Raw genomic sequence first — 14,498 nt, 5'->3', positions numbered from 1 at the left:
TGGGACAGGATTTTTACCACAGTTATTTCTTGGATGAGAGTCAGTCTACTGAGAAAAGAAATACTTTACCTTTCTGCAGCATATTAAGACATTTATTGGATAGCTATAAGTGGCTTGCAGCAATACTCTGTACTGTCCTGAAACAATTTTTACTTCCATGCAATCGGAGAAATGTTGGAGAATTTGTGTTTAATACCAGTTATCAATTGCAAATAATTTTTGCAGATAAATAATGTAAATAGGAATGCACAGTAATAGATGATGTACTTAAACAGTCTTATTTGGGTAAATGTAATTAAATCTTATATTCTGCAGAAAGACAGAGCTCACAATAAAAACAACCAGATAGATTATGTAACATTTTATATTAGATATAAAATTATTGAACAATACCTAAACATTTGACAGTGCCAAGAGCAAATGCAGAAGCGGCTCGTGGTTTGTTAGTTACAAGAGCAAGTTCTCCAAAATATTGTCCTCTTGAGCATCGAGCTATTTCAACTGCTCCATTCTCTTCTACATCCTGTTTACCCTGAAATATCAGGGAAAAAAAGAAAGAGAAAGGAAGAGCAAGAATGAGAGAGAGATTGCTGAACTCAGGATTGCATAAGCAAAATTAGTAACAATGGTAACATTACTGTTTAACACTTAAAATACATCAAGATTAAAAAAAAAAATTCTGTTTTAGAGATGTTTACCTTCCTTGTCATTATAATCCTTACTTCTCCAGATTCCACAATGAAAAAAGAATCAGCCAAGTCACCCTGTAGAAGAAAAAAAAAATAAAGTGAGTAACGGAAATGTGAAATTTCCCTTTTAGTTTCATGGTAACAAAATATTTGCAGCCAATACCTTGAAGCTCCTCTTTTTGATACCTGTTGCAAAAGAAATCATTTTTAATGTGAAAACCATACTCTAGACACATAATAATCAAAACACCTATACAGAGCTGACAGCAGGGCCTTTTCATCAACATAGCTGATTGTGCCTTATACAAAAAGCAGAGAAAAGCAATTTTATGGAAGATTTTAGGATCCTTACTCCTGTTTCTCCAGGAGAAACTCTTTGTATTCCTTCCAAATCCCTTACAGAATTTCCAGTATAAAAAGCCTCCAAGGGCTATCTGATATCTGATAATTCTTCTGGGGCAAGACAATCTCAGTTGCCTACCCTGAAGAGTTTACTTCTACGTTCTTCTTCAAAAGATTACCATATTTTAACAATAAAAACAAGGTAAGTCTTCAGTGCTCCTTATTGGAAGCAATCATTTTTTTATGTAGTTTGAATTTCTAAGTATACTAAAAATGTTGAGTCCTTTATTCATACCAACAGAGGGAAGTTTTTCAAAGTACTGTAAGTGAAAAATTAGCTTCTGAAACAAAATAATCACCTCTCTTAGCTGCAAGATTCACTGTTTTTATTTCATCTGAGAAAGAAAAATCATAGTTTAAAAGTATAGAATCATAGAATCATTTAGGTTGGAAAAGACCTTTAAGATCATCCAGTCCAACCATTAACCTAACACTACCAAGTCCACACTAAACCAATTAAGGGTAGAGTAGCAATTTCGTGTTTCCTGGCTTGGTGGCTGGATTATTTTTAATGAAAGTAAAATCTAGGAATCATTAAGGTTGGAAAGGATCTCTAAGATCATCAAGTCCAACCATCAACCCAACACCACCGTGCCCACTAAACCATGTCCCAAAGTGCCACATCTACCCATTTTTTGAACACTTCCAGGGATGGTGACTCCACCACCTCTCTGGGCAGCCTGTTCCAATGCTTGACTACCCTTTCCGTAAAGAAATTTTTCCTAATATCCAACCTAAACCTCCCCTGGCACAGCTTGAGCCCATTTCCTCTCGTCCTATCGCTAACTACTTGGGAGAAGAGACCAACACCCACCTCACTACAACCTCCTTTCAGGGAGTTGTAGAAAGTGATAAGGTCTCCCCTCAGCCTCCTCTTCTCCAGGCTAAACAACTCCAGTTCCTTCAACCGCTCCTCATAAGCCCTGTGCTCCAGACCCTTCACCAGCGTCGTTGCCCTTCTCTGGACACGCTCCAGCACCTCAATGTCTTTCTTGTGGTGAGGGGCCCAAAACTGGACACAGTATTCCAGGTGTGGCCTCACCAGCGCCGAGTACAGGGGGACAATCACCTCCCTGCTCCTGCTGGCCACACCATTCCTGATACAAGCCAGGATGCTGTTGGCCTTCTTGGCCACCTGGGCACACTGCTGGCTCATGTTCAGCCGGCTGTCAACCATGTATGTATTGCCTATAGGTAATGATTATCATGTTATCTATCAGAAAAGAAAAACTAAAACTAGAAATAAACTGTACCTGAGCAATGATTTGTTCTCCATCTTTGTACACTTTGGTGCCAATCACATCAACCACTTTTAAACGCTCAGATACCTTTATTTAAAAAAAGAAAATGTTAGAAATATTTAGTTAACATTATGATATTATATTTAGAAAGCCCTTTCATATTTTTTTTCATGAATCTTTGCACAGAATAGTGTATCTTTATTTTCCTGTTTTGATAATCATTAAAAAAAGGAAGAAGTGCTGAATAGCGTTCCAGAGGGTATATTATAGTTTTAACAGATCGATGTTTTGATAGAGCTTCCATTTTTGCAAGAAGTCTGTATATCCCAAGTCTTCAAAAATGATTTTAAGAAAAGCATGTATGTAAAAATATAGCTGTTAAATGAAAATATTCTGAAATTCCCTAAGTAATTGTTTAATTTTATTAGCTAATATTTAGTAAAATTAAGCTTAAGGAAAAGGACAAAAAATACAGTTTTTAAAAAATATATAATATTAACAGTAGTTCTTTATCCTGAAATTTAGAAATATCAAAACTATGGTCTTTCTCCAAAACAAAAGTGTGCAAAATTTTATTGTGGAGAAAATCTGAATTCCAAATTTAAACTCTGCAAAAGCAGAATCTTATCAGGTACCTCTGATACAGCCATTAAAATAATGCAATAGAAATCTTACTTCTAAAGATTTAAGGAATGGCAATGACTCAATAAAATTTTCATACATTCTTCTCTTTTTGGCATTATTTTTTACAATGATTCTTCGGAACGTTACTCTGTCCTGTAAACACACAGAGAAAAAGAGAGCTTATTAACAGAAAATATGTGTGTGGTAGAAAATACTTTAGAAATGGCTGAGTATGTTCAAATTACCCAATTTCAGTCACCCAATGTAGCTGTCAAACTAGCTGGCTAGTCTCCCCATGCAGTCAGTTGAGAAAGATTCCTCTAGAGGTCAACCAAGAGCTCCTGAAATTAAGCTCCTGATCGGATTCACGTGAAAAGCTTCTCTGCCCTTCGGCAGAGAATACATAGAGTTTACATACAGAGGGTAGAGAGTTTAGCTTAAACAGGCTGGCTACACAATGAATGCTGAGTGGGTAATTTAAGATATTTTAGAAATCCTCAATATTTAAGTATTTAATTTACAAAGTTTACTCATTATCCTGAGGTCCCATATATATTGATATGTACTCAAAGAGGTTTTTATATTATTATACAAACAAAACCGAAATACATGGTTCTGGGTCTTAGGTCACAGTTCACTGTCTGCTGTTTCAGCAGAACAAGACTCACTGCTGCCCTAAACAGCTAACTGGACATTCCTTAGTATTTGGCAATCCAGGTGAAGCAGACAGATGGAAAAACTACACATATGCTATTTTCTTCTCTTAACTCCATATGACTGTGTCCTGGTGACAGACAGGTGAAATGCTTTGCAAGCCTTCACTGCTACAGATGGGACTTGCTGGCCAATACAACCCAATCCAATTTAAACCCATTCTTACAGTTCCTAAACTCAGCCATGATCCCAAAAGTCATATGGATTAAGTTGGTGAAAAACCATGCGATTTACTTCAACAGGAAAATGGTATCTTGGGATCAGTCATTAGACTGATATGTACATCTTGAAGAAGATGGCTATCCCAGTTTTACTCTTTTGGTAAATTCTATTACTGTTGTCAAAGATCCAGATAGTATAACACTGATAAATCACCTCATATTTGAATTTTACTCTGGAACCAAAGGCATTTCCTATCAAGATGTGGGAAAACATTTTATATGTGTGTCTAAGTAATTAAGTGGTTTGCAATTTTTTAAATTATCCTTAAAATAGAATAAAGCAAAATGATTTTTTAAAAACTCAGTGTTTTCTTAAGCCTCAGGTTGGCTTCTGCAGATTCTGGAAAAAGACAGTATCATATTGAGAGCTGTCTGAATTTTTAAAATTAAACTTTCCAAAATTGTAATTATTTTTTTTTAATGCTGATATAGGATACCAGTGCAATTTATATTAAATAATTAAAACAAATATCTTAAAACAAGTATTTCACTTACCAAACCCCAGATGGCACCAGGAGAGGTAGCTATAATTGTAGCTGCTCTGGGTGTATTGTACATTAAGGCCAACTCACCAAAGCTTCCTCGGTTATCATAGGTTCCAACACACCTCCCAACACCATCGCATTTTACATAAATATCATATGTACCTCTGTTAATAAAATATATAAATACAGTGAGTAGAATCCAGTCCTGGTCTTTGCTAAGCAGCCTCTCACTCTATTTTTTTATACCATGAATTCCAAAGATAAAGCATTTGAAACTTACATTCGCTTGTTTAAATGATATTAAACACCTCACAGAGACATCTCAATCACTTCCATAAATAATAAAAGTAGTTCCTTTTTCAAGGGAAGGATAGGGTTATTAGTTTTTACATTAACTCAGTTTAAAGATAGACTAGATGTACAGTGATCTATTGATCACCAGAACTCATTAAAAATTAAGATCTAACTTAGTACCTGTTTCTTAATTTCATCTTAAGCACACTAAATACAAATGTAAAAGTCTTTGCAAAAATTGCTATGATATGATCGCTGAAATAATAATACAGGTTATTTAACATTTAAAACACTTTGAAGCAGTAATTTATAATGTAATAAATAGAGGATATGCAGGAAACAGAAGGAATGTATATGAAAAGCAACATAAGATTATGAAATAAAGATATGTATTTATATAATATAGTGTGGATTTCTTCTCCCTATCATTGAATTAGCAACTCTATTTTGCTTTGAGAATGCAGTAAAATCCGGTATCTTGTGAAACATGATGTAACCATCCCCATTGACGCTGAGCCATCATTTTGTTCAGTGCTGAATATTTGTACGGTATGTGTCGATAAATCATGTGAATGTAATGCAAAAATCTGTACAATGATTTAATTGATAAGGGACTTAGAGGTGATTCACTGCACCTAAGAACTGCAAGGCTGACAGAATACTGTGAAGTCCCTGCAGCTTTTTGGGTAAGAGACAACAAACTGTAACCTCACAAAGCTGAAGAACATTGACTCTTCAGCAAAGAATCCTGACACACTTCTATGATCTTCTGATTGAATATTTCAGTTGGAGGGGACCTACAGGAATCATCTAGTCACCTGCCTGATCACTTCAGGGCTGACCAAAAGTTAAAGCATGTTATTAAGGGCATTGTCCAAATGCCTCTTAAACAGACAGGCTTGGGGCATCGACCACCTCTCTGGGAAGCCTGTTCCAGAGTTTGACCGCCCTCTCGGTAAAGAAATGCTTCCTAACGTCCAGTCTAAGCCTCCCCTGGCACAGCTTTGAACCATTCCCACGCATCCTGTTCCTGGACCCCAGGGAGAAGAGATCAGCACCTCCCTCTCCACATCCCCTCCTCAGGAAGCTGTAGAGAGCAATGAGGTCACCCCGCAGCCTCCTTTTCTCCAAACTAAACAAGCCCAAAGCCCTAAGCTGCTCCTCACAGGACATGCCTTGCAGCCCTGTCACCAGCTTGGTTGCCCTCCTCTGGATGCATTCAAGGACCTTCAGATCCTTCTTAAATTGTGGGGCCTGGAACTGCACACAGTGCTCAAGGTGAGGCCACACCAATGCTGAATACAGTGGGATCATCGCCTCTTTTGACCAGCTGGTTATACTGATCTAGACTGACCAAAAACCTTTCCATTTCTTTTAGAGTTCTAGCATAATATTCCTTTCAAGGAATAGGTATTTTCACCTGGCTGGAACCTGTGCCTACAGACTAGTGAAGGATGCCAAAGTAAATGCTCTTTCTAACTCACTGGATTCAACAGTAATCAGTGTCTAGGATTTTACTTAGTTACCTGCTTTTTCCAGTACAGATCTCCAAATGAAGAGTAATGACTTAGCTACTCGAGGTCTAATAATAAGCACGTGAACAAGAAAACCTACAGATAGTATTGAAATGCAGTAAGGATTCAAATATTGAGCTGTAAAACTTTTCCCATTGTGTTTTGTGTTAGATCTCTTTCCACGTGAAAAAATAAAAAAAAACCCCAAACCAAAAACCCAAAACCAGCCTTTGGGATCCAGCAATATATAAGAGGACAGGGACATATTTCCATATGAAAAATCTGCCACCTTTCAAAAACCACTCTCCGTAGCTCAGACCTGTACTGGTTCACATGTGTTCTTTTTAATTTCTCCCATGCAAACATATGTAAGAGTTAAATACAAGTAAGTAAAGAAACGGATTTTTCTCAATGGAGTTTTGCATAATACTTTGTGCTATAATAAGACACAGCAATTCACCTATCAATGACGTAGAAGTTGTCACCATCATCCCCTTGATCAATGACATGTTCCCCTCCTTCAACCAGCTTTTCAAACATCGCATCTAACACCTGAGACATCTGTTCCTATTTAAAAGAACACAAAGCAAGAAATTATCATCTGCTTTTAAAATTTTACTCTTCAAATTAACTAACTGTCCAGCCTCCCAATATGCAGATAAAAATGTTCCCAGACAGAAAATACTTGTGCTACATAAATGTGTGGATCAATCAGAAAGACAGTTTTATTTAGTATTCAGTGTTAGCTTTTTCCTCTTCCAGTGTTCAGAGCCCAGCTTCCCTTCTTGTCCCCGCCACTGATAACACAGATCTTGTCTGCAATATAAATTGCTCATCAGCATTCAAAGATAGAATTTCACCCTTCACAATTGCATAGCATTATACAGTTAAAAGAAAAAACTGTATCCCTTATTGCAAACAATACACTTACCTGTTTTTGTCTTTAGAACTATTTTACAGAATTTAAATTTTCAGAATTGTTGTAAAGTATTTTGAAAATCTAAATTACACAATGCCTGCACAATGGTGGGATAGATGTCACCACGAAGGTCTCCAGTGCTTTGGTTGAGTAAGTAAATGCTGGACTCATTGGGAAGTAGGAATTTACACACGGCTATAAAACTACTTTGTTAATTTGAATGGAATGCGAATGTTTAGAGAGAAATGTTAACAGACTAACAAAATACCATCATCTGATTATGACTGTCTAATAACAAAAACAAGTCACTAATTACATAATTTGTCCTTTGGTGTAAATCTGCTATAACTTAACTATTCACATCTGAAAAAACCAAACACAGCTCACTGTGGATTAACGATATGAATCCTAAGAAGATAACTTAATAATTTCAATTTTATTTTCAGTTTATCCAGTAATATGCCTAAAATTCTGATAATAAACACAAAATTATCCTCTACTTTTTGAAGATTATTAAGTATGTATCATACTGGAACAAGCAGGTTCTAGCAAAAACCATGGTAAAGAAAAGCCTGTAGATTTAGATCCCCACACATTCTACAATGGTTCAATTCATAGCATTTCCAGCCACAGAAAGATGGCATTTGCCTTTCCAAACAAGACCAGCCTAAGCCAGTCCTCTAGAGTCCTTCTAAAGCCCATGGACAGAGATAACCACACTAGATAGCTCAGAATCATTCTCTAGAGAGTCCCCTTTCTCTCCTCTGATGACAGAGAGATCTACTGTAACTCACAGTTACTTAATTTTTAGACACATAAAATTAGGTGGAATGAATTCCATCCTTATTCTCTTGAATTTCTTCACTTACTCAAAGCTTTTAAAAACATCAGCAGTACCGTGTTATGCAAGTCTTCTTAAAAAATGGAAGCCAAATACAATTTTACTTCACAGAGTTCACTGTGCGTGGGCACAAAGAGCAACAGAATGGCAGCATCCATCCTCAGTACAGCTGATCATGGTAAAATACAGTGAGGCATCATGCAGCCTACCTAGGCCAGCAAGGAATCATTTATTTAACTATGTCTCTACTTAGTACCTTTTTTAGTATAGACAGGTATGTATTTGCAAAAAGAAGGATCATTTTACTATCAGTGAATGGGTTATAGTTCATTTCAGAGAAAGAGAAAAGTGTATGTGGGTGCCATTGGGAGAGACTGAAAATTAGGTACAGAAGTTGCCTTTTAAAAACTTTCATGCTTAAATTAATAGGTAATGTTACTTCAGTCTTTTCAGTTCTCCCTATGTAAACTAAATGGAACTCCTACAGAATCTGCAAAACTGACCTAATGTCAGTTAGTTGTCTAAAGCACTTGAAGCAGCACATTCTCTTCCCCTTGCTTTACATCTGAATTGGCAAAGTGGCTCCCCAACCAACAGCTCTTGGCTGCCATTTGAAAACAAGTGAGAACATGCAGAATGCTCCACACTTCATGGGAGGGTAGAAGGTATATGTTATCCTCTAAATGCAAGCAATGCAAGAAAAGTGTATTATATGGGCCCTGATCCTTGGAAATTAATGCTCCCAAGACACCTTGGAAAAAAGATTAAACTAAAAAGATGGGGTTTTGCAGTACTGATGGAATAATACATATAATTATAATCTTTATTCATTGTGCATCATCTCAGATTTCAGGTTAAAACATTTTCAATCTCATAAGTATCAATCCAGCTCGCCAAAACACTTTTCTGGTAGGTAAATCTATGACTTTTTTAGACAGCAGAGTAGAATTCCCACATACAGTTCTAATTTTTAAAAAAAAAAATTTAAACACTTGAAGGTATTTAATACATTTGAGAGCTGTCTATTATCTGCTGAAGTATTGCACATGTATTTTAACTTTCTAAATAAACTGCAACTAACTGAAAGACAACTGGTCCCTTTCTCAAAGCTTTCTACGTAAAATTAAGACAGAGCAGACTGCAATAACCAAACCAGGCAAGTATTTTTTGCTTTTACTGTGAGAATTACAAAACTTGTTTGCCCAGCTTGCTCTGTGTGAATCCTCTTGATTCTCTGCCAGACTGAGGCTCAATTTACTGGCACCCTCCATAGTTACTTTGAAAGGATAAAGATGGGTAATTTTAGAATTAAAAAGTAGATCTGTTATCAAGCACAGAATTAATTCTGGTATTTTGTAAGATGGTGCAGTCTGAAAGCTTTTCTTCCTTAAAGCAGTTCTAGCTTTAAAAAATACATGTAAAATGAAAACAGGAAGAGGTTTGTTATATCAGTGTCTGTAAATCTGCTATGTGTAATGCTGTGGCAATCTGGTAATCAATATTCTAAAGAATGATACTTTAAAAACATGATAAACTTTTTAACAGAAATAAAATTTGTAAAGAATCTGAAGTATTAAACATGTATGTTGTACAATCTTTGTGACTTCTGCTAAAATTTCATTATCTTAATACATTTTTTTCAAATATAATAAAGCATCTATTTCTCTTAAGGATAATGCACTCTACAAATATAAAGAACCAAAACTAAAGTTCAAATTATTTGAAATTTGACTGTTTATGTAATGTTTATTTACATACTCCGATTAATATGCACAATGGATTTTTTTTTTTTCATTCTAAACTGTGAAGTATGTAAAAGCTTCAAAAAGGAACATTTTTGAGAAAATTATGGGAACCTTGGGTCGTTGCCATGAAAGCACACTTCAATCACCATCTTTCTGATAGAGAAAATATTTTAACTTCCTTAAAAGTGAGAAGGCTGAATGGGAAATCAGATTTTCTGGAAGACACATTCACAATACAAACCAAATTCATCTGTCAAGATTTTCTTTTTATAAAGGTGTTTTCTGGTTTTAAAGTGTAGCTACTGCATTTCTCTCAAAAAGTCTTTCTAACAATTGGACTTTAATGACAGAGCCTGATTTCACAAAATAATTTACTAGACAAGTGAATAAACATGCCATAGTTAACAGCCATCATTACTGTCTCAATCACCCTTGCATTCAGCTGTGGATTTAACTGCTGGAAAGCGGGAGTGCAAAGGAACATTAGCTCCCTTATCAGCATCAGCCAGCATGATATATCCTCTCATATCACCTAAAGTGGAGATGATGTGGTTTCCTTCCCTCTCCTACCTAGACCAAGGTGGTACCTACCCTAGTTTTGTATCAACTTAAACGAACTGTGCTAGTAAAGTTCTTTTGCCTGTTTAGATCAGTCAGAATCAGAGATTACAACTATGAAGTACAAACTCAACAGGACCAGGGGATGGACTCAAGCACTGACATGGTATAATCTGGGCTGGTTTGTTCTTGGTGCAATTGTCAGCACAGCTGGTACAGTTTTGGCTTGTGCCAACTATCACTCCTCCTGAAAAAACCCTCGTCATAGCTTGGAGGAATGCTTGAGTCAGGGCTTCTTCCCAGTAAAGGTAAAACCACCCTGGTTAGTTGCTTGGTTTGGTGGGGTTAGGAGGAGAGGGAGGTGCAAGAGAGTTTAGCTCTACGTATGTACATCATACTGCACTGCATGGCCTCAGGGACAGAGAATATCCTCTGAGCTAGTTTGTTTTTACCGATTAGTGAACTGAATAAAGGTGACAAGAATGGAAAATTTCAAAATAATCTACTGTAGTCAGTCAAGCTCTGCCTTTGGGCATCCTTCTTAATTTCCCGACAAACAAAATCTGTATTTCTCGTCAATCAAATGACATTTTCCCTGTAATTAAAGCCTTCAAAATACTGAACTAAGGAAACATTTAATGTGAAGGGCACATGACTATGACTGATAACTAGTAAAAAAGAGTTAGCAGGTATTCTTAGCTCTTTAGTCCCAAAGTGTGTAAATCAACTCCACAACCTCTCTGGGCAACCTGTTCCAGCATTTGACCACCCTCACAGTAAAAAAAGGCTTTTCTTAAACAGATTTTTTTTTCTATTTCAGTTTGTGCACGTTGTGTCTTATCCTATCACAGCACCACTTGAGAGCAAGTCTGGTCAACAGACTGGTGCCTCCATCTGCTGTAGAAAGGCACTCTTCTCTCTTCAGTGGACCCTTGAAAGATGCTGTCAAGCTCCTGTTTATCCTGCCTGAGACTACACAGTCCTTCTCACGTCCTTCTGCAGTTCCTTCAGCTGGCAGCTCAGCACTCTGATCACAGCACATCTCCCCTACGTGAAGCCACCGTTGCCCCCAGCCTTCAGGAGAGACTCCTGACACTCCCAGCAGCCTGAGACCAAGACGGTCACATCCTACCTCTGGATCTGGGTTGAAACCTCTAGATGTGCCATGGTTGGCTGGCCCAGCTGGTGCTGGGGAGCACTCCCTGTGGCCCATCATCACTGTCATTGCACCAGCTCTAGCAGTCCCACACTGTCTTGCGCACTCTTTTCCAGTTCCCCTTCAAACCCCCATCTACACAAACTACCTCAACTGTGAAGTCTCTGCTAGTTTGTCCTCTTTGCTGTGCTCCTCTGAGCTCTCTCTCCTCAACGGCAGTCACAGAGATGCTCTTCAACATTTCCCTAGGAGGCTGATGCTCTCTGACAGTCTTCATGTGCTAAGTATTCTAAACACTACACACTTGTGGCAAAAACTAGTTGCCCCCTCTTCCCCTTTATCCTATGTTGGCCACATGAACCTCTAGCATAGAAGCAGAACTTTAATGTCAAAAAATACCTCTGGTACTTACCATGGTGCCTATGAACAGCATAGCACCTAAGCAGAAGTTTTATGAATCATTCTGTTACAAGTTAGGAAATATTTTACCATGCCTAAAGTGCAACTCAGCTACCAGGTACCTTTATGAATCTAGGCCTGTGGTGATACCCATGCATAATTAAGGTGTGTGCAAGCCTGATGTATTGGCATTTCGTATCTGAAATGTACAAAATTGTGTGCATGTGTACAATCAGTTACAAACAAAAGACGCCACATGAGATTCAGAAGAACAAAGACCCAGACAGGAATGATAACTGGTTTACCAAGGACATCCCCCCAGAACAGTGTCTGATTCCATCCTTCTTGCCAGGTCAAGTGAAAAACTGCAAATAATCACTCACAACTTTCCTAACGTATACTTTGTATCACATAAAGTACTGTCCTCCAGATGTATGATGTATTATTTGAAAATAGTATGTTAGCCTCAATTTCCTTCAAGTCAACGAAACAAACATGGCAATTACATCTCAAGACAATTCCTTGAAAAAAAAAAATCAGTTAGATAATGGACATTGAGTATAATTAAAACTGCATTTTATTTAGTATACATTTCACACAAATTAAAAATCCAGTCACTTTTATGTCCTTGCAAGACAGCTTTTGTTTCATTCAGGAGAGCTGGCAGACCATGACATGTCCTTCCCAAATGCCAATGGCTCTTTTAACTGCCAGACTACCAAGTGATTTGCTACCACTGTGCCAGGTATGTATCTTCTTAATATCAATTTATAAATTTACTGTGAGCTATTTTGAAAAGGAAAAAGAACAAAGTTCTCCATACTAAACTCAACAAACACTAGGGTTTCCAAGAAGCATCAGTGTTTAAGCTGCTGATACAAACGTTTGTTGTTTGACAAAGTGCTACCAATTCTGCATCAATGAAGGCACTGTAGATAAAATGGAAAGCTGGACACGATTGTCACCAGAAGTCATAGAATCATAGAATTGTTTAGGTTGGAAAAGACCTTTAAGATCATCAAGTCCAACCATTAACCTAACACTGCCAAGTCCACCACTAAAACAATTAAGGGTAGAGTAATAATTTCATGTTTCCTGGCTTGGTGGCTGCATTATTTTTTAATGAAAGTAAAACTAGGAATCATTAAAGATGGAAAGGATCTCTAAGATCATCAGTCCAGCCATCAACCCAACACCACCATGCCCACTGAACCACATCCCACACCAAAGCACCACATCAATGACAAATGTAAAAAGTAACTTCTGAAAAATATCCTTCCCCACTATTTAAAAAAATGTATTCAGGAGATAGAAGGCACAGCTACATTTCTACAATTAAAATGATGTGGCTTTTGACAGCAAACTGAGACAATCCTGGCGTTTGACAGGAGCTGGTAAACTCCAGCTATTAAACTGGATGCAGTAAGTCCCAAAAGTATTGGATGGTATGTTGGGATTATATATGCTTTGGGAATCCCCCAAAGAAGGATGATTGTGCTGCTGGAGTGCTCCCTGGTAGACAGGAAATCTCAATTAACTTCCCTTTTAGATCCAAGACATCCGGCACAAATCTAAGCAGGCATGAGACTGCCTTGCATTTCAGTACAACAGTAGTAACAGACTTGCCTATCTCATATGACTTGTAAAAATTACAATGTTCTGAGACACAACCATAAGACTATCATATGAACAAAGTAAATCCACAGTTCTGTGGCCCTGAGTTCATAAACCACTTTATTCTTTACTAAAATGAGCCCAAATTAAAATGGCATCCCATTGGCCACCTTATCCTCACTTTGAGCAATATGAAATATCAGCGAAATAATGCTCAGCATGATATTAAGAAGGTAATGAAGTAGACAGAATACCAGAATAGGAAGGGGGATGGGGGGGGGGGGGGGGGGGGGAGAGAGAGAGAAAATAAGTTAGCAAAACATAGGCAGGGAAACCATGGGAAGAAAAGGAGTTCCTAATGAACGAGTCAGGACCTTGGAGAGGAAGAATAAATTACAGAATTCATGTCTACAGCTCTCCACATTTATTTTTCAGAATAAAACCATGTACATATACGCCCCTGGAACTCTGATATAAATGTTAGCAGCACTATTGATCCAATTCAAAATGTTTAGCTCCCTTGTGTAATATCCACTTATAAACTAATCAAAAGGCATTTTATTTCTTCACTGTCAAAGAATCTAATTTGTATTTTGATGTATAATCAATATTTTCAAGCAATATTTTCCTTAAGAATATACCTTAACCTTCCTCCACAGTTATATGTTGTTACTATTCTGCCTCTCAAATATCATGCACATGCCCATCAGTCAGGCTCAGTAACACTTTTCATATTTTGTAACTAGCCCTCTGAGCAAGTTGGCTGATTCTTTTTAGCAGTTTGCTAAAAAAGAGCAGAAATAATTCGGAGTTGCAAATAGTTTTCAAAACATTTAAGCCAAAGATTAAGGCAATTTACATTGGGCAGTTCTTTTGCAGAACATCTCCAATAACTGATTCTAGAATGACAGAATCATTTAGGTTGGAAAAGACCTCTAAGATCATCAAGTCCAACCGCAAATCCAGCACTGCCAAGCCCACCACTAAACCATGTCCCTAAGTGCCACATCTACACATCTTTTAAATACCTCCTTGGATGGGGACTCAACCACTTCCCTGGGCAGCCTGTTCCAATACTTGAC

At 37.4% G+C, this 14,498-nt stretch overlaps 1 protein-coding gene across 1 annotated transcript in view; it reads right to left on the bottom strand.

Moving 5' to 3' along the window:
- PRKAR2B (protein kinase cAMP-dependent type II regulatory subunit beta) overlaps positions 1-14,498 on the bottom strand; it is a 90,462-nt gene that overhangs the window by 2,121 nt on the left and 73,843 nt on the right. The window contains exons 7-12 of the mRNA XM_075719337.1: positions 6,645-6,751; positions 4,387-4,540; positions 3,008-3,109; positions 2,345-2,419; positions 699-764; positions 394-532 (exon numbers count right to left, since the gene is read on the bottom strand). Of these exons, the coding sequence (XP_075575452.1) occupies positions 394-532; positions 699-764; positions 2,345-2,419; positions 3,008-3,109; positions 4,387-4,540; positions 6,645-6,751 (643 nt within the window). The remainder of the gene's footprint in view (positions 1-393; positions 533-698; positions 765-2,344; positions 2,420-3,007; positions 3,110-4,386; positions 4,541-6,644; positions 6,752-14,498) is intronic.

The sequence above is a fragment of the Pelecanus crispus genome, chromosome 1 (assembly GCF_030463565.1).
Source record: "Pelecanus crispus isolate bPelCri1 chromosome 1, bPelCri1.pri, whole genome shotgun sequence".
Lineage (NCBI taxonomy): Eukaryota > Metazoa > Chordata > Aves > Pelecaniformes > Pelecanidae > Pelecanus > Pelecanus crispus.
Note: the sequence above shows the minus strand (reverse complement) of the source record. Positions and strands in the feature narration are given on the sequence as shown.